The sequence below is a fragment of the Rhinolophus ferrumequinum genome, chromosome 6, assembly GCF_004115265.2.
Source record: "Rhinolophus ferrumequinum isolate MPI-CBG mRhiFer1 chromosome 6, mRhiFer1_v1.p, whole genome shotgun sequence".
NCBI classification, from domain to species: domain Eukaryota; kingdom Metazoa; phylum Chordata; class Mammalia; order Chiroptera; family Rhinolophidae; genus Rhinolophus; species Rhinolophus ferrumequinum.
The window spans coordinates 6,872,187-6,892,906 of NC_046289.1; the positions used below are offsets into that span (position 1 = coordinate 6,872,187).

The following is a 20,720-nucleotide window of genomic DNA, read 5'->3' on the forward strand; positions in this document are numbered from 1 at the left end:
AAAAATGATTTCCTAAAAATTAGTTTAAAATGATGTACAGGAAGGAGAAGTCTAACATACAGCAGACATTCACTTAAAGCCCTCCAAGGTCATCCATCAACCGCTAGTGTCCCCTGAAAAACCACGGCAGGGCTGTTCCTGCCTTCAGTCTTCCTTGGGAGAAGCCATCAAGCCCTGACCTCTTGGAGAGAGAATGACCAGATTTTCAAAAGCCAGTTCTTTGTCAAAGGGCAATTAATTACAGACATCTTAATAGCATATTAATTTTATTGCATAAATCTAACACTGGATAAAATGGCCTCTTGCCCTCTTCCCTCAGCTTCTGGCAGGGAATAAAAATCACGAGAAGCCCCCAGCTTTTCTGATCCTTTGCTAAAACAGGTGACGCTCTTCACCTTTGTCAAGGAGGCCACACTTTCACTGATGGCACCTCCAGTCATCTAGTCAAAGGCTGGAGAAGCAAGTCTGGACGAAAGTGCTTATGAGAATATGGGCTACTACACATATTTACAACGGAAATGTAATTATAACGAACCCTTGCATTTCACTAGAATTTGTCTGCCAGCTGGCCTTCAGTGGGGAAGACAGCACCATCAAAGCCAAAGCTTGACAGCAGTTCTGAGGGTGTCAGAGAAAGCCCACTGGAAGAATGACCAGATGCTGGGAAATGGGAAGTATTCAAACCCACTCCACTTACAGCTTCAACATTTTAAGATGAGACTACAGTTCCTAATATCTTCTGAATGGGGAAATATAAAAAGCCACCCATTGGAGTTTGTAAAAAGATGTATATTTTTGAAGCAGGAAAAAAACGATTCATTTCCAAACAGGACATCGGCAAAACTGACAGGATGGGGGTGAGGAGCTGCTTCAGACGCGCCCAGCTGAGTCAAGGTGACAAGAATTATTTGCCTACTCGTTTCTCTCCACATCTTCATTCCCAAGGTTCTAATGATTCAGAAATGAAATGTCAACTGAACGTGCCCTGTACCGGTCTAATTTCTTTTGACAGCCTGCTTCACAAATTACAAAAATTTTTGAAATTAAGTATCTTTGGAAATGGAAACCAGACCCACTGTCCCATTTTGGAGGGAGGGGAACTTAATGTACAAAGTGAAAGCACAGTAAACTAATTGGAAAAGGGTGGGAGAGTGCTAGTGTTAGAAATGGTCTTCCGAATTAAAAAAAAAATAGTAACAATGGGGACTATCCATTATGCAGCGAGTGCTGTAAGCCTATGTGCTGGCTCGTCTACGTTTTTCTCTTTTTTTTTTTAATGTCTGGCAGAATGTTTTAGAAACTAAACCCAGCAAGACTACAATTCTACCAGAAGGTGCCTCAGATGGTTTAGCTAATAATTTTGATCAGCTGAAATGGAGAAAAGCATCATTTCAATTATTCACTTTTCAAAACCCGTCAATTTTAAGTTGGCATATTAAAAGCCCCTTTCTTCCACCCTCCGTCACCATCAACCAAATAAAAGTCAACCCCAAATGAACCCTCACAAAAAGGAAAAGGGGGTGGGTAGGCAGTGACATTTTTCAATGTTAAAGTACTAACAACCTTGTCAACATTAATTTCTTGCCATTCAGAAGTGGAGTCCGGCTTATGGGTAACTTTGTTCGAAGAGCGTATAAGTTCCCTGGGAGAACAAGGGGGAGGCTGGCACTGCTACTGATGCAAAGATGTAAGTGCAAACCACCATATATTGGCTTTGGTTTTAATAGCCTTTTAACCAACTTTGTTAATGGACTGAATGCAATTTAGATATGGAACTTGGCTAAAACGTCGCTTCAATTGGCTATTAAAATTTAAGAGCCAACTAAGATAGCTAATTACAAAAAAAGCCCCAGTGATAATGCTAAGCAGAATTAGTAATAGCAAATGACAGTCTGTCTAGTCTTATTCCCATAGGGAAAGAAACTCTTAACTGAGAAGTCAACCAGACAATGTGCAGCAAACACAATCGCATTACTGCTATTATGGCGTACAAATCCGGCAGCGCGCGGGACAAGACAGCGAGGCAAGTCTGTCAAACTCGAGTCAGAAAGCAACTGACCCCCTTACATACCAGTTCCGGCAGATTGCAGGGAATTTTATTTGTACTCACAGTTGAAGGAAAAGTGTTCTCATGGAGAAGCATTTCCTGTAAAACGCTAGCGGGGACTGACGTGTGTGAATGGAAGGAACAAAACCTCCAAACAAGGACAGTTCCAAAGGAAAAGGTCCTTGCTACCACAGAATTAGATTGCCCTTTTAGATATTAGGTCTAAAAACGACGACAATAAATATGTGACTGCTAAAAAGTTGAGCTTCGAGGGGACCAAAATGTGCTACTGCTTTGCTTCATTACAGATCCCCTCATTACGGCATCAGCTGAAGTGCAGCCCAGCCGCCTGCGAAGATCTGTCATGTGTGGTGACCACTTTGAATCAGAGGTACTGGAGTCTTTAACGTTCCCTAGTCAAGTGTCTCCCTGCTGTGCCTGTAAATGTCAGTCCAGTTTTTTCACGGCTGTGCGCACAGATTAGAAACAGCAGGAGAGCTCGGGAGTATGAGTACAATACCAGTAAGGACACTTGTCTTCGTGGCACTGCTCAAGTGGTTCTTGGAATGCAGGACCCTGCTGTTTTCTAATATTTACACACAACTGGAGTCATCACGAGCAGTAAATGCAGTCTGAAGGCAGCTTGCTTCTTTTGTTGGGGCCTTTCCTTTCCAATAGGGAGAGCAACACCACCACCAAAAAAAACCCCCAAAAAACAAAAAACCCCACCGTTTTAAAAAGTTTCATATTCTACCCCCCCCCCCCCGAGTTTTGCTAAAAGACCAACTGGGTGCTATGATGGCTGTTCGCTTAGCTCGACCCTCCCTTCCAGACGTTGCCGCGCGCGGCACAGTTCATTGGGAACAGCAGGAGTTCGGATTCTCGACCTGGAATTGTTTCGCGGGCTGTGGTTTCTGACCTCTACAGAACAGACAGGGCCTTGGAAAGCATTTTTGATGTAATTTCACCCACCTTCGCCTTCTGCACACTTTGCAAGACCTATCAGACTTATCTGGGGATACAGCACCTGGAATAGACAACTTCTTTCAAAAGCCTGGTTAGGAGCTTAAAAAACGGGGAAGAAAACCCCACTGGGTCTGTATGTATACATTTAAAAAACGTCTTAATGATCCCTCTTTAAATTATGAATGGAAGGGAGGATAAATTACCTATTTTTGACATAAGCCTTTAAATATCTGCCAAGGCATTTTGGACTAGAAACTTGGAAGGGGCTGGCAGTGGCTGGCGGGGGCTGGGGGGGCTGGCAGCGGCGGATACAGGGACAGACCACATACCTGCTTGCAAGCAGCGTTAACCAGATTAGGAGCACAGCCCTGCTGCAGTAGGATGGACTAGGCATTAGCACCAATGTTCTCTAAGAGTTAATGAAACACATGAAGACGAAAGAACAAAGCTGTTGTTTTCTTTGACGGGGTGGGGACTGACGTGCCCAGAACAGAAAGGTCTTCTTAAGGCTCTTGAAGGCACATTTCTCTATCTAGAAAAGTTCAAGAAGTAAACTATTATTCTCTCCTGTCTTCACCAGGCAATCTAATAGAACCAATATGCCTCCCCAGCTGTAAGTTACTGGGACATCCCGCCTAGAACTTTCCCGTGTTCAGGGTCAACAGACCCTGCAGTGGCTTCACTCTAAGTACTAACATACACCGGACCTGCATGAGGAAAATCTGAGCATGTGTGTAGGGCCATCTTTCACATCTGGGAATTATACCAAGAAGTACTGTCACAAACTTGTGTGTCCAGGTCAGAAAGCATACTGACTACAGTGATTCTTCCCTCTTTAAACAAACTGTAGCCCGATGTTAATAACGTGTTCATTTACGTTCACTGTGATCACTTTTCACTTGCTCCTAAAAGATAATCAGAAGCAGAAAGACACCCTATAGGAAAACAGGAACAGATTTCAGACTCCTGTTCCACTTCCTCCCTGCTCCAAATTCTGGATTCACACCTTTCGATCCTCCCCCAGCCTCTGCACTCCAGGCACGACGATTATGTTAGAGGTCATGTCCACTCACACTTTTGATGACTCAGACTTCTAATAAATGTTCAACTTGACTAAGTCAAAAAGAGGAGTTTTTCAAAGATCACTTGCAGTGGGTTATAAATAAAAACGTAATTTGCTCAATGCAGAAATTTTACAGGTAACGCATTAGAGCTGACTGTCTGGCTAGGTCTTATTTTCAGGGAAACACAGTAAGTTAAATGGAATTAATTAAATCAGCGTGGCGAAGCCATAAAAATAAATCAATGAAATCAAACCAACAGTTCAGAAACAGACCCTGGTTTAAGAACTTAATACGTAATAAAGCAGACATGACATCACAAACGAGGGTAGAACAGGGGTAAGGAAGAGAATTTATTTAACAAGTGATACTGGTGCTACTGGTTAGCTATTTGGAAAAAAATCCATTGCGATCCTTACTTCATGGCATACACACACCAAATAAATTGCATATGGATTAAAAATTTAGAAGTATTAAAACAAAAAACCTCGGAAAAGTCATGGCAAATATTTCTGATTTCAGGATAGAAAATATTTTAATACAGTGGTGGAATTTACAATGAAAAAGATTAACAGATTAAAGCCATAAAAATTAAACTTCATAAGAATTAAAAATACATCAACAAAAAATAAACTAGAAAAAGTCAGTAACAAACATGACAAAGGGTTAAGATTATTACTATGCAAACAGTACAAACAAATACACCAAATAGAAAACAGAATTATCAGTTGACAAATAAAATACTTAGGTTTACTAGTAATCAAAAAAAATTTACCTTATCAAATTATAAAAATTAGTAATACTCAAAGATGACAAAAATGTAAGTTGAACGCTGATTTACTGGGCAAAATGTTCAGTGATGAATTTTTTGCAAAGCAATTTGATAATACGCATCTATAACCACCTTCCATTTTTTCAATCTTTGAGCAAATGGATCCCTTTTGAAAATCTAAAGAAATATTTATACATATGGACAAAGATTTTTGCCCAATTTTATTCAAGAACATTGTTTTCAATACTGAAAACAACTTAAATGTCCAGTATTGGGGAAATGGTCATAAAGTATCATAAATCTACTAAGAAAAAAGTTATGGAAACATAAAAATTATATTTATGAAATACATGTAATAACATGCAAAGTATTAAATGTTAGCTTTAAAAAGCAAAATATAGGCTGTATATAAAATATGATAATTATTGAAAGATAAAAATGCAGAGAAACCACTGGAAGAAAATGCGTCAAAATCTTAACAGTGGTTGCACGTAGTGATAGCAGCACGGCTAGTTTGTTCTTTGACAGTTCCCTGTCTGTTCTAAATTTTCTACAATGACCATGTATTATTAATACATCTTGATAACCAGAAGAATAACGAGCACTAAAAACAGAATGTTAAAGAATAAACAAACATATAATGCTCAACTATATCTATACAGACATACACAAAGGCGTACAATTAGGTTAGTGCAATAGTAATTACGGTTTTTGTAATTATTTTTATACCAACCTAATTTTTGTATTTTCACCACTAATTTACTGCTATCCAACTCAGGTCTCTACTGGACATTTTATTGTAATTCAGAGAAATAACTAGAGTTTTACAGCTCTGGTCTAATCAAGTTTTGACTTAAGAGGCCACTCCTGTAAAATGCCTAGAAGCTACTCCACCTCAGAGTTTACTTAGTTACAAAGATTTATCAGTTGCTTTCTAGAAAATGTAGAGCACACATAGCTCCTGTCGTGTGAAGGGCAAGAGTCTGGCACAGGCGTCGGTCCTCAATAGACCAGAAGCCACTCGCTCTTTAAGGACCTGAGAAAATGGCACCGAGGACAGGATACACAGTACCGAGACATGTTAGAATATGGATGCGGGATGGTGAAGAGAATGAAAAATGGCCAAACCCACTGAATGCAGGGATTGCAAAGAAGAGAAGCCAGTGCAAAATAAAAACAGCAAATATGGAACTGAAAAAGGCAAGAAAACTAGCATGACTCCAAATGACAGGGAGGTTATTTAACCCTTTTTTTTTTTTCAAATCAAGGGGGTGAGACAAACCAGTGTAAGGAGGAAACAGAACAGCCCAAGGGATACAGCTGTGAATCAAACTGGCTACTACGGCTGCTGCGAGGTTTTCATTTCTGCAGCCCTGCCAAGAGAGTAACATTCGAGAAAATGCCAGCACTTGTTACAAACAATATGTGAGGAAATTTTGTTTTCTTAATGTTTAACCAACAGGCTTTTGCTGTTTTTGTGTTTTGAAAAATAAAAAAAAGGCTAAGGCATATACATAAAAACACACCACACACATTTTATCCTATTTTAGGCGTCAATGTGTTTGAAACAGAACTTGAGAGTTGATTTAGGTGTTACAAATAAACTTGGGACCATAACACTGATGAGTACTAAAATCAAACATGCTACAGAAAGCAAGAGTCTCTGCCCAAAACCTAGCTCTCTATTCTGTAAAGACAAACTCCAGGAGGCATGTAAAAGATTAACCTTCAAAGGCAAGTCTACAGATCTGTTTTGCATTTTTCAACACCTGACCAATACAGTGATAAATGCTTCACATGACAACTAAATATGCACATCAGAGAGCCAAAAGTTAGTCTTTGTGCTGATTCAGTTGCTCAAACTTGGTACAACCTTGACAATTTCTGGTCTACATCTCACCTGCACTATTATCTATTAACTTGCTGTTTTAAAAACTGAAATATTTACTTTAGGCTTGTCCTAAACAGTAGAGAAATCAGTTTAATATGCTACTTATATTTTGAGTACATGTTAAAATGCTTAAATACTTAAATAAATGTGTGTTTCTTCACCATCTAAAAACATTGTATGTGCTACAAGCGCTAAGGCGTACGACCATTTAGAGAATCTAATCCAATCCCAATTCTGCTAACAAAGTATATCTTGAAATCGTTCATAAATGTTTAAATTCCAAGCTTTTGTTCCCAAGGCAACTATAAAAAGTTCACATTTTAAAATTTCTAATCACAAAAAAAAAGCAAAAAAAAAACCAAACAAAAAATTTCTAATCACCAAAACTTTCAAGTGCTTGGTTTACTGTACAAATATTATATGCTACAAAAAATGGAACTAGTAATAAAAAAATCTGTGAATGATCAATAAGATATAGATAGATGATAGATAGATATACATATATTCATTTTACAGGATTTCCTTAAATGAAGCCAGTCTATTAAATCTTTGATCATGCCACCACTCGATACTTGATCATGTTTTCTTATCATCCAACTTGCATACTTACATAATTCTTACATTATTTAATTTTCAAACATGTATATTTTCTCTCTCACAGATATACTTAGTACTCCACTTTTTCTTTCACAACCCTTTCCTTTCTTCGTACCTCTCATTTCATACAACAGGTGCTTGTGGAACTGAACAAAATCAATACAAACCAAATCTTATGGCCACAAAAGAACCCTTTATTTTAAGTTTTGTATTTCCTTAAAAGTAAGAACTTTGTCATTTTATATACTCTGAGAAATATACGACCATTAAAAAGTGCACATCGTAATAATTTTTCTTGTAAGTACTCCAGAATCTGTCACATACAGCGTGGGATAGCTTAAAGAGTATATAACCTAAGGATTTTGTAATTTTATAAATTAGCCTCTAATAAATTGTACAAAGTATTTATTTTAATAAAAAAGTTTGTTTTTCAAAGCTATAGGTATTTCACCGTTACCCCCACCCACAAGACTCACACAAAAACAAAATAGAAAAAGAGGGAAAAAAATCCAATGAAAGAAAGAAAAGAAAAACTGGTTCACAGCAATTGATTTACTTCTGGACCCTTCTTCTGGTTTTGGAACCTTGAAGAGAAAACAAAGAAATTCAAATCATTAATTTACAAAGCAAAAGAAGAACAGAAATATAAGTATTTCTATATATAATTATTGACCATCATGATTTGTGGACATGAAATTCACACACAAAGGTATAATTGTTAATACCCTGAAGATCTTAGGAAACTGTCAGTTTTCTAGTATGTCAGACAATACGCTAACCGAGTGTACCTTGTAGTCTTAAGTTACATCAGAACACTTCCACTGGTAAAACATACCCAGTTTACACTGGTCCTGAAATATTTCTCCCAGAAAACTTTATTGTACAATTTAAAACATTAAATCTAATATAAACTGTAGCAACAAGGTAAGTATTCATTCCTTGGGGGAAGCAATGAGGTTACATATATTATGAAAAGCAAACAATTTTATTCTAAATGTGTTGCCTTCTAAAGCCTGCTACCTATACTCTAGGCAGGAGAGCACTGGGCTATTCCAAAATGCAGTCTTTTCCACTAGGAATTAAAAAGATCCCAACTGAGTAGCTTTCCAGAAAAGCATCACATCTGATACTGGTCTACGAGTAAGTAACTTATGACAGCTCCTATCCAACTGTTCCTGGGTTGGAATAAATTCAGTGATTCCTCATCATGGGCATGGGAGTTCTGTGTCATCGAGGAGATGCTGTTCCCAACCACCACCCCCACTCCACCTCTAGCGGGAGCACAGCAGACAGAAGGATATGCTTAAGCCTGACCAGACTGCCTAGTGGTGGCAAAGGAAAGATGCCCACCCACTGCTCAGGCTTAACTCCTTCAAAAGTGTGATGGGAGGGGCAGCGGAGCTCATAATTAACCCATGAATGAACTAAACAACAAAGAGATCAATACTTCTGTTCTGAAACATACAAAACATTCTTTGAATCTAGGACAAAATACCTACCACACATGTCTAATAATAGTGTCTAAAGATTTTCGGATCACAGGTTTATTTATTTAGTTACTTCACTGGAAGATCAGTTTTAAAATCACTGCTCTTTTATTTTTCCAAGTTCTAGTTTCTATTCAATTGCACTAAGTTAAAGCAGATTTCAAACATATATAAGTATCTTTTTTTTCCTGACACTCAGAATGCACAGCCTGTAACTATGGTGGTTTGAACTTTTTAGTTTTTTTCCTTCAATTTTTGTGATAGCTTTCTTTTCAAAATATCTCGTGGTACATTTCTAAGTTTTTATTTCAAGAATTTGGAAATTAATTTTGCATAGAAAACAGAATGTTGTGATTGTCTGAGATTGGCATAATGGTATACCACAAGATCAAGGTCAATGATCAATACTATAGTACATCTCCCTTTCGATACATTTTGAATCTATAGTCACATTACAAAGAACACTAAAGATAACCATGACAACTACATTCAGTAGTACTGCTCTCATTAACCTCCACTTTCCTCTTAAATTAAGTATTATTGCTGCTTATCCCCTTCCATCTAGTTTTAAAGTTTCCCACTGCAATTAAAAATGCTATCACCACCTGGAATTTCTTATATGATCAGTATTATGCAACTTGGACACTTTGCAGCATGTATCGATTCAATATTTCCCAAATAATCAATTCTGATGGCTGCAGAAAAAAATCTATTTTCCTTCTAGTCTTTTTAAAAAATACATTCATTTTCATAATATGCTACTATTGGTAAAAAGTCCAATCATAAGACTAATGTGTAAAAGTTAATATTTGACGAACAAAAATTTAGGATACTCGTCTATGATTTTATAATGCAAAGGAAAAAAACAAGCGGAAAATTTCTTTGTAGGGTGCCCTTAAAATTACCTCTTTCTTAACTAGACTGAAGATACTCAAGAGGTAAACATCAATCATGTTTTCCTCAGAATCCTCAAGAATGGTCCAAAATCAAAGGTATCTCCAAAAAAAACAACAACAAAAAAAACAAGACTCGGTTGTTGAGCCCTGTCCACTTTATGAACAGTAGGGACAAAATATACTAGCCATAAGTATCATGGCTACATTAACTCATTTTTAGTACAATTCTGAAATATTGGTATGGTTTTGAAATGCCAGAATACACATGGTTTTTTAAGGCTTATCATTTTGTGGGGGAAAGAAATTACTTGCAGCAAATAACCAAATTTTCTCAATTGGTAAAAATTATGCCTTGCATAAAAATAAAAGGATTAGAGGCCTCTGTTCTTCTTGAAAACCACGCCATCACCCCCTCTCTTTCTTTGAGAAAACCTACACAATACACATTTTGAAAGCTTTCAGAATGTGTTCTTACACAATAGACCCCCAACTAGTCAAAATGAGTTTAGGTGTATCAAGAAAATTATACACGTTTTTAAAACGGTCTAAATAGATATTAAAGGAAAGTTGCTCCCATTTTGCTAGGCAGAGCGTTTTGAAAGAGCACACAGTGAGAAAAATCTCTTACCATATTGTAAACCATAAATTGTGTTTGAAAATAAAATTGTTAATGAAGAAACTGACATTTCTAAAGCTGCTGCTAGAGGTAACTATTCTTGAAACACGTTTATGACACAAAATCTTAAAGCTCTAAAACACAGAATTCGCTGAACTGTATTACACACTTTTTAAAAAAACTTCAAACGTAATAATGTGCTTTCTTCAAGTTACTTTAAACTGATAAATACAAATGTATACATTTTCATGGCCTCTTGGTTTTTGTTTTTCTTTTTTCTAGAAGCAATAACATTTTACCATCTCAGGTAATAGTTCTCTCTTTTATGAATGTTTAGATAGTAAAATACCTTAACTAGGCTCATACTTTAGGGAAAAAAATGAATTACAATGGGGAAATAAGACAGCATTTAAGTACAGCAACTCAGAGTTTATATAAGGGAGAATCTGATTATTCTTTATCTTCTATTTTTATATCAAAAAATATCTGGATTGTTCTCCTTAAATTAGCAATGGGATCTACTCTCTTCTTTGGTCATTAAGTAAAACAAAAATACTAATATATTTTCTCACAGTAAAAACTAACAGTATAAGGACCTTAAGTTAACATTTTAGGTACAAAAAGCATTTTTTATAATTATGGTTAAATTTAAAATCATTATGTATCAAAACAAATACCTCTGCTGCTCATGAAGCACCGCTCAGTAGCAGTGACCTGCAGGCCGTCGAGAGCCTGAGTCTTCCTCACGCACAGCTGTGACTTGGTTTTGGTCTAAATGAGTACCAACCTTACTAGAACCGCGGAGGACCTTCCCTAAACTAAAACTGCCAGTTTTAGAATTGAAGAGATTTTTTTAAGTAAGTATATTACTCCATCTTTAGAAATGCTCCTCAATTTTGCTCTCACTCACTGTCATAGCTGCTGCTGCCAGCCTCTGGCTGAGACATGCTTCCATGTACTGCTCCTTGGGACGCCTCACTTCCTAGTAACAAAATGAACAAGACAGGGGATGGGGGGTGGGGAATAGTAGGGAATGGAAGGTGGCGGCAGAAGAGAGAGGGGACTGCTTCAAAACCTTTAGCTTCCACAGTGAAGTTATACATTCCCTATTCAGGTACTCCAAGTATTCTCTTGGGTAAGTTCAGATAAACCTAAGGATGTCTTACCCATACATATAATGAAGAAAATATTCATAAAACCTGGGCAAAGATGATTCTCTTAGAAAACTGAGATTTTGCCTTCCACAAACATGCCCTGTGCTTCTGCCAAAGCACAGTACACCTCTGACCTAACTCAACAGGGCACTTACACTTGAATGAAATTTTTTACCGAAAATAAGCCTTTTACATTAGAAATCAAGGACCAACAAAAAAAAATAGTCCAGCCTCGTTTTGCCTTTGCAGATGCTCCCTCTGCTAATGTCATTTCCAGAAGCACTCCCCATGGAAGCGCCTTCAGATCCAGCTTATGAGCCATCGAAAAAATACTTTTATGCCTCACTTTTTGCTTCAAGAGCTTTGAAAAACGATGATTCGAGGTTTTAACTCCTTATGTCCAAACTTGTTGAGAAAGAAGGGCTGGCGTTTTGTGGGGAACGATGGGGCAGCTCCGGGAAGAGGAATCTGGAAGCCACAAGAGACGCACGTGCCAACCAGCTGAGTCCTGACACGCGCTCTCCTCCCCACGCACGTGGATGAGTGCACGGAAATGGCAAGGGAGGGGCCTGAGAGTTACGAGTTCTGGTCTCCAGGTCTAAGCCTCTCAACTGCTCTGTCACTTAGATGCTCGGTGTCTCCGGGTCCCTATCTGCAAGATGAGCGGCTCCTTGTCCCAATGTCATAATCACGGTGAACAGTAACACAATGTGTGTACAAAAGACACTGTGACCCATACTACACAAATGACATCTTCTCTTAGGATACTTTATTATAAAATCTAAATGCGATGACTCAAATAGTTAACCTCTTATTTGGTGAAAGGAAAGGAAATTCGTGTTTACATAGGGAAAAAGCTAACAGGCAAAACGTCCTACTTACGGGTTTGTATGGTTGTTTCTGTCTGCGCATCTGACCATTCCATCTCTTCAACACTAGATTCTGTACTTTCCTCAATTTCTTTCTTTCGCTTCTTCCATATGAAAATTAAAAAAGAGAGAGAGATGTAGTCTGATGGTCAAAGAAGTAAATATACAAACTTACCATATACATGAATCTATACAGGTGTGGGTGTGTTAAGACCTACAGGAAGAATATACCGTAGTCCCCCCTTATCTGAGAGGGATACATTCCAAGCCTTCCAGCGGATGTCTGAAACTGTGGGTAGTACTTGTGTATGCTTTTTCCTGTACGTACACAACTTTTCAGTTAAAGGAAACTCTCTTAGGCATATCTGAACCGCCAGCAGCACTGCTCTCGCGCTTCGGGGCCACTGTTAAGTAAAATAAGGGTGACATGAACACAAGCACGGGATGCTGTGAGAGCCGATCTGATAACCCAGACGGCCACTAAGTGACTACCGGGCGGTCGGGGGAGGCGCTGGACAATGGGGTGAATCATGTGTCAGGCAGATGGCTCGAGATTTCAGCATGCTGCTCAGAACAGTGCACCATTTAAAACTTATGAATCGTTTATTTCTGAAATTTCCCATTTACTATTTTCAGATCACGGTGGACTGGAGGTAACTGACACCAAGGAAAGAGAAATGCGGATGAGGGGGACGACTGTGTACCACTTCAGGGTAGTGGTCACCTAAAGGAAGGGACAGGGGGTGGAAGAAAATGGGATTACGAGAACCACCAACTATCCAGTCTGCATGGTGGGTACGTTTGCCTCTAACGTTTTATGCTTCATATAGTTCACCACTGAAAGCCATGCTTTAACCATGAGGATGATTATACAGGAACTCTTTTAAAGCAGTGTTTTATAAACTTGATATCACCACTCACTGAGGCCAATGATGCTTATTTTCCCCATTTTACCATGTACGTCTGGGGAGAGAGTAACCGACTTGATAAACGGGAAAACAGACGCCTTGCCCCACATTTTATCTCAGTGGTTATACGCTACAAATTGGTGGTAAAATTCTATTCATGAATCAATAATGGCAAACTTCCAATAAATGTTTTGATACATTTTTATTAAGGTTTAAGAGGGCCATAAACCTTATTGTAAAGGAAGAGTCTTAAAAGTACATAGCTCTCCTAAGATCTCACACGACAGGTTGGATTTTCCACCATTCTCTCAGGTCTTCCCTATTTTCTATTTAGTTTTCCAGTTGAGTGTTACTTAGGAGTTAGTGCTTGCATTGTCACCATCCATTCTTCCCAAATGTTCATTCAATTTCGTTGTATTATTTCCTATCACTACAACATTTTCTAACTACTTTCTTTCTGTGACAAGTTTGTAAATGACTTAACATCTCCCTATGTAGGTATAACTAGAGAAGGACTTTAGTAATAAATTTAAAACTTTGTATTTTTCATATAACTTTATCCCATGTAGTGTCAAATTTAAATGTGTTAAAATGCAAATTATAACTCAAAGCTTCTCTAGGTTGCCTAAAATAAGTCTGTATCATTTAAGAAATCATCTGATACTTCCCAAATTTCACAGATTCGCAATACATCAGAATGTCCTCATTTTTATTTCCTAACAATTACTATTAAACTTCATCTAAGAATTTTCCGTGCTTCGGGCCATTGTGTGTACAGCTGCAAAGAGTATAATACCTGCTGACGGCACAGTTCCTTTTTCCTAATGGCAACCATGGCTTCTGTTCCAACGAGAATTATGTGGGAAAGCCCAACTCTATTCAAACCTCGTTATCTTGAAACTTCCAAATGTTCAGAACTGTCATTATCTATGTATTACAATTAATTCCATTATTTGAAAATATTCTTAAAGTGGCTATGGAAAGATCAGAACTCAAGAGATACCCACCATGTTCCTAAAGAAAATGCTTCACATATACAAAAATAACAACTTGACTAAAGCTTAGGAAACGTTAAAAGCATTCACTTAGCAGATTTGTATATGGAGGTATTCCTTCTCAAAAATAGCTGTGAGAGTGGCTGTAACTTCATATAGCTGAGGAGAGAAGGGGAGAGTGCCTTCCATCTTTCTTCTCCGAAGTGTTGCTTCATGATTACCATCTAAACCCTGCTGGGCTCAACAGATTGGTTCGATAATTACATACAATAACTGCAGTGGGCAGGTAAGCCTCAGCTGGCACGAGGCAGCTCCCCTGTGAGAGCTTCCATATGCAAACTGCACTGACGGACTGTGCATTAGGTCCATCTTTCCTGCCGGTGCACAGGCCTGAGTAATGCCAGCCAAGGCTCCGAGGTTAGCATGTCAGCAGATCTGTGATGCATTAGGCAGGAATAAACACAGACACTTCTGTTCATCTGGACCAAAATTAAGGAGGAATATTTCAGGACCATACTGCTTTCCATACAGAAGAAAATGCATTTTACAGTTTTAGAGGGGCAGATTTCTAACTGCTCATTTTAAAGGGAGCTATCCAATACATTCTACCCAAGAACCTAGTACATTCATCTTGTTTTCAAGCTTATTTAATAAAAAGGAGCTTTCTTAATCTCCATGCAGGTAAATTACATCCGAATGAAAATCAGACAGTATTCAACCAACAGAAGGAACACCTGTGTTTTAAGCAGTACGCATTAGGTGAAGCACTGAATTTTATTCATCCGCACTTCAGCTGGGTGTCTCCTGCTCAACTCTTCTGACGACATATGTAGTTTGGATAGAAATGGCCAATGGTCTATAGACTAAGACCAATTTTTAAAAAAACCAAAACCTTCAAGTTTAATAGTATCTAAGTACCAGCTGCCATCACAGTTATAAAAACCATCACAAGGATGTAAAGTACAGCACAGGGAATACAATCAATGACATTGTTATAACTGTGTATGGCGTCAGGTGGCTGCTAGATCGCTGGGGTGATCACTTCATAAGTTACATAAATGGCTAATCACTATGTTAGCTACCTGAAACTAATATAATATTGTATGTCACTTTAATTGAAAGATAATTTTTTTAGAAAGGAATGGAATTCTGACCCATGCTACGATATGAAGAACCTGAGGATGTTGTGCTCAGGGAAATAAGCCAAATACCGTATGATTCCACTTCTACGAAGGACCTAGAGTAATCAAACTCATAGAGACGGAAAGTACAACGGGAGTTGCCAGGAGCTGGGGTCTGGGGGAGGTGAGGAAAATAGGGAGTTAGTTTGTAATGGATACAGAGCTTCTGTTTCGCAAGAATAAGAGTCCTAGGGATGGATGGTGGTGACAGTTGCACAACAATGTGAACGTACCTAATGCCACTGAACTGTACTTAAAAAATGGTTAAGATGTTAAATTTTATGTTATGCATATTTTACCCCATTAACAATTTTAAAAAAACAAACAAACAGTATCTAAGTATGTTATTCATTTGGTAAGCAATGAGTAAAATTCCAAACAATCTGCTGCCAGCTTCTGTCTCCTGATTATCTCCAAATGCTTCATTTTGCTATTCGTCAACTATTAATTAGACTTCGGACAGTGCGTGCACACAGCTGTCCCTGGGTATCTGCAGGGGACTGGTCCCAGCACTGCCCCTCTTGGAATCCTAAACCAGAGGCTGCTCCAGTCCCTCATATAAAATGGTGTGGTATTTGCACATAACCCGTATGCATATTTGCACATAGGCCACCGTGGGCTCTGCCTACACATCACTGCATGCGTGTGGATCCAGCTCAGGGCTTAACACATCGCAAATTCAAGTTTTGCTTTTTTGGAACTTTACGGGATTTTTTTTTTTATGGGCATTTTTGATCTGAAGTTGGCTGGATCTGCGGTAAGAAAACCCACGGATACGGAGGGCCGACTGTATTTTTGTTCTCTTTGGACAGAAAACGACTTTACAAAGTGAATATGCTAATCTCTGATTTTGTCGTGTTCCATACCAGGTTTCACAGGCGCCTTTACTTGCATTTATAAATGAAACCAAACTATTGTATGACACACAACAATGACTTATATAAACTAAGAGTTTTCTTTTAATTCAGCACAGCTAAATATCTTCAAAAAATTACGTTTGTGTGAAAGGGTATTAGCGTATATACTACACATTGTATTTTTGAAGTGCTTAAATGTGCTGGGCTCAAATTTAGTTAACTAACAGCTTCTCACCTCCAATTTAGAAAGAGGAAGACAAATCAGCCAGATGCATTTGGACTGATCATTTACCAATAGTCTAAACAGTGATTGGAGAACAGTTATACTCAGAGCAATTTTAATGGAAAAGAGTATAAAAATCTGCACAGGCAAGAAACCAAAGACCAATTCTTTGCTTTCCAAGTCAAACATCAAAAAATCACCTCTGGATGCTTTCAACAGCCGCTAAGAAAAGCCGACTAGATTCATGGCTGTATCATGATGAGTACTCACTCAGAGACCATGGTTGGGTTTTTCCCCTTATTACAAAAGTCAGAAATGTTCATTGTAGAAACTATACAGCCTAAAATTTTTAAATGTTTGGTATTGCACACACGTGTCAAAGAACAAAGAATTCTAAATAGAAATATGTGACTGCACTAAACATTTCATTTATTTATTTGACTAAGGCCACTTGAAATCACCATGCAAAGTATACACTTTATAAATTACTATTACATTCCTTAATAGTAATCAAAAATAGAATATTTTTTAGTACATAGTAATTTTAAAAAAAGGATATATCTTCTATGAAGGTAAGCCAAATACAGGTGTTACACCATAACTAAACCCAGTGTATTTTAGTTAAAATTCACTGTCACACTTTCTGACTTCAGCTTGTACTACAGGGCAACAATAATCAAAACAGTATGGTATTGGCAGAAAAACAGACACACAGACAAATGGAATAGAATTGAGAACCCAGAAATAAACTCACATAAATATGGACAGATAATTTTCGACAAAGAAGCAAAAAACATACAATGGAGAAAACACAGCCTCTCCAATAAATGGTGCTGGGAAATTGGAAAGCCACATGCAAAAGAATGAAACTAGACTGCTATCTGTCACCATGTACCAAAATTAATTCAAAATGGATCAAAGACCTAAACATAAGATCTGAAACAAACTACATAGAAAAAAACATAGGGATTAAACTTATGGACCTTGGGTTCAAAGAGCATTTTATGAATTTGACTCCAAAGGCAAGGGAAGTAAAAGCTGAAATAAATGAATGGGACTATATCAAACTTAAAAGCTTCTGCACAGCAAAAGAAACCATCGACAAAGTAAAGAGGCAATCATCCAAATGGGAGAAGATTTTTGCAAACAAGGCCTCCAACAAGGGGCTAATATCCAAAATATATAAGGAACTCATACAACTCAACAACAACAACAAAAACAAACGAACAATCCAATTAAAAAATGGGCAGAGGACCTGAAGAGACATTTCTCCAAAGAGGACATACAAATGGCCAACAGACATATGAAAAAATGTTCAACATCACTAATCATCAGAGAAATGCAAATAAAAACCACAATGAGATATCACCTCACCCCAGTCAGAATGGCTATCATAAACAAGACAAATAGTAACAAGTGTTGGAGAGGCTGTGGAGAAAAAGGAACCCTCATACACTGTTGGAAATGCAGATCGGCACAGCCGCTATGGAAGACAGTGTAGAGGTTCCTCAAAAAATTAAGAATAGAATTACCATATGACCCAGCAATCCCTCTCCTGGGTATCTACCCAAAAAATCTGAAAACATTTATCCATAAAGACATGTGTGCTCCAATGTTCACTGCTGCTTTATTTACGGTGGCCAAGACATGGAAACAACCAAAATGTCCTTCGATAGATGAATGGATAAAGAAGTTGTAGTATATATACACAATGGAATACTATTCAGCCATAAAGCCAAGATGAAATAGTGCCATTTGCAACAACATGAATGGATCTTGAGATTATAATGCTAATCGAAATAAGACAGAAAAAGTAGAGAACAATAAGATTTCACTGATATGTGGTATATAAAACTGAAAACAACAAAAGAACAAGACAACCAAATAAAGAAACAAAAACTCATAGATACAGACAATAGTTTAGTGGTTACCAGGGGGTATAGGGGGAAGGGGGGTGGTAGATGAGGGTAAAGGGGATCAAATATATGGTGATGGAAAGAGAACTGACTCTGGGTGGTGAACACGCAATGTGATATATAGATGATGTATTACAGAATTGTACGCCTGAAATCTAACTTTGCTAACTTTGTAACTTTGCTAACAATTGTCACCTCAATAAACTTTAATTAAAAAAAAAAATTTCACTATATAGAAAGAACTGAGGCTGGGACAAAAGAGGGCCAAGAGAATTTTCTCAGTGTTTCTCCGCTGGCGGTGGTGAAAAGACTAGAATTCAGCTCTGTTCTTACTACGATTTCCTTCCACAGAACTACACCGCCCCCTGACGTGACTTTTCCCATGAAGCAGCGGATTCCGGTTGTGCTTTCCCTTTGATGTAGCCCTTCCTAAGTCTGTGTGCTTGGTGGAGCCCATCTCCACACTTCTCTCTACTTCCCTCCTACGAGGTGAGCACGGACATGATTTTCCTCATTTAGAAAAGCCTCCTGACCATTTCCTTTTGCAGTAACACTGCCCTCCATCTTCACAGAGGTAGAAACCCCACCACATATTTACTAAACACCTACTGTGTGCCTGGCACCTTTACAGGCTTTATTCTCAAGTTCAAAAGGACACACTAAAAAACAGATTAAGGGAATAGAATAATTTTAGCTTTTATAAAATTAAGCACACACAGGTTAAATTTCTAAAACTATTTATGTAAGCCTGTAAGAAATCATTTTAGAGTTCCATAAATGAGTCTTAAGTATCCAGGGTAATCCCTCTTACGTGGAAGTCCGTTCTATTAAGTATCAATCCATGTGTCAATGTAACACATGCATACTTCAGGGTCAACCTGATTGTTTTGTTGTGGTTGTTATTGTTTATTTGTTTAAATTTAAATCTCTCTTCTGTCAACACTTTTACTTATCTATTCTGCGGGTGGGAAGAGAAAGTACAACTCAAGTAATTTTGCTAACTGTTAACAGGTCTGGGGAAAGGATTTAGCATAAGAAAATGTTTAAATAGATGACTAACAAAGTTTGGAATAGATATTTGGAATAGATATGGTCTTCACTAGTTTAAGCTATCCCACTCTTATAACACCATGAAAAATGAAAAGTTTACCATAATTATCTGAAAATGATGCACTAAAAATTACTGCTAATTTTTGAGTGTGCCAAAAAAATACGGATGCATTTTTAGGCTCTGTCAGGATAAATAAATAAAGGGGGAAAAACTTCACCTAGTTGGCAATCAGATTCAACTCCTTGCTATGGGCAATACATTTTTGAGCAAAAGCACTGCTTTCACAAAGTACGCATAATATGTCTACTGGCTTATTTGGAACAAGTATGTGTTCTTTCGGAAGTTGGGCCTGCTGAGGACAGAAAAGAGCTGCTTTCAAGTCCTGTTGTCATTCATCCTCCCAGAAAAAAACACTTGGTGAATGAGCAGACAATGAGCTGGAAAGCAAGCTGAACCCTGAGCACATGATATACGGACTACTACATGCATGAGAACTTACTCTCATCAAATTTTCATGTGATACGGGCAACCACAGCCTGGAAAGATCTCCCAATAGCATTTCAAAACCAGGAAATCCAACTTCCAACTTGCTGGCAACAACAGCCTTTCGTGCTCTAACATCATTCACCTCACAAGGACCAGGAAACTTCCAACATGATCAAACCTGTGGTCACTTAATAAAAGAAGTTTCTGCAGACTTGATAAACTAAGGTCTAGAAAACTAACGTCACTGTATTCTCTTCTAAGTTGGAATTACTATGATACCTCCTCATTCATATTTTCCTCTGAGGGCTCCATGATCTGTACCATTAATGTTAAAAAACACTTTTAGCCAAGCTAAGGTGTTTCAAGGGCAATTTATGAAGAGTGGCAAATGGGCGTCTAGTCTTGCTTTAATTGCCTTTAATATTTTATGCCTCAAATCACTAGGAGATTTTAAGTGCCTTGAGCTCCTCTGAGGGAAAAAATAGCTATATAAATACATAATAATAATTAATGGCTGTAAGGCCCAACATGTACCTCACATCAATGCTGTAAAATATACATAAAATAATTTAAAAGTTCTGACAGAACACTGAGTACTACATAAATGTTCAACGATAACCTAAAGTTTAAAGGGTCGGTATCCTATGACCAGCACCGAGCACCAGCGAATCCCCTGGAGGACTCTCAAAATAAAGCATAAAACTCAGAAACTGTAACACTGCCAACTAAAAAGGCCAATGAAAATCA

General features: G+C 37.9%; 1 protein-coding gene across 7 annotated transcripts in view; it reads right to left on the bottom strand.

Annotated features, from left to right (window-relative positions):
• Nucleotides 1-7,494: 7,494 nt before the first annotated feature.
• The window catches only part of VRK1 (VRK serine/threonine kinase 1), a 70,835-nt gene continuing 57,609 nt past the window's right edge, over nt 7,495-20,720 (bottom strand). For 6 of the 7 annotated variants that reach the window (XM_033109262.1, XM_033109264.1, XM_033109266.1 and 3 more), the window contains 2 exons: nt 12,370-12,460; nt 7,498-7,918 (listed from right to left, as the gene is read on the bottom strand). In XM_033109262.1, the coding sequence (XP_032965153.1) occupies nt 7,887-7,918; nt 12,370-12,460 (123 nt within the window). In that variant the 3' untranslated portion in view covers nt 7,498-7,886. Of the gene's footprint in view, nt 7,919-12,369; nt 12,461-20,720 lie in introns of all 7 variants that reach the window. The other variant, XM_033109261.1, reaches the window with a different exon arrangement.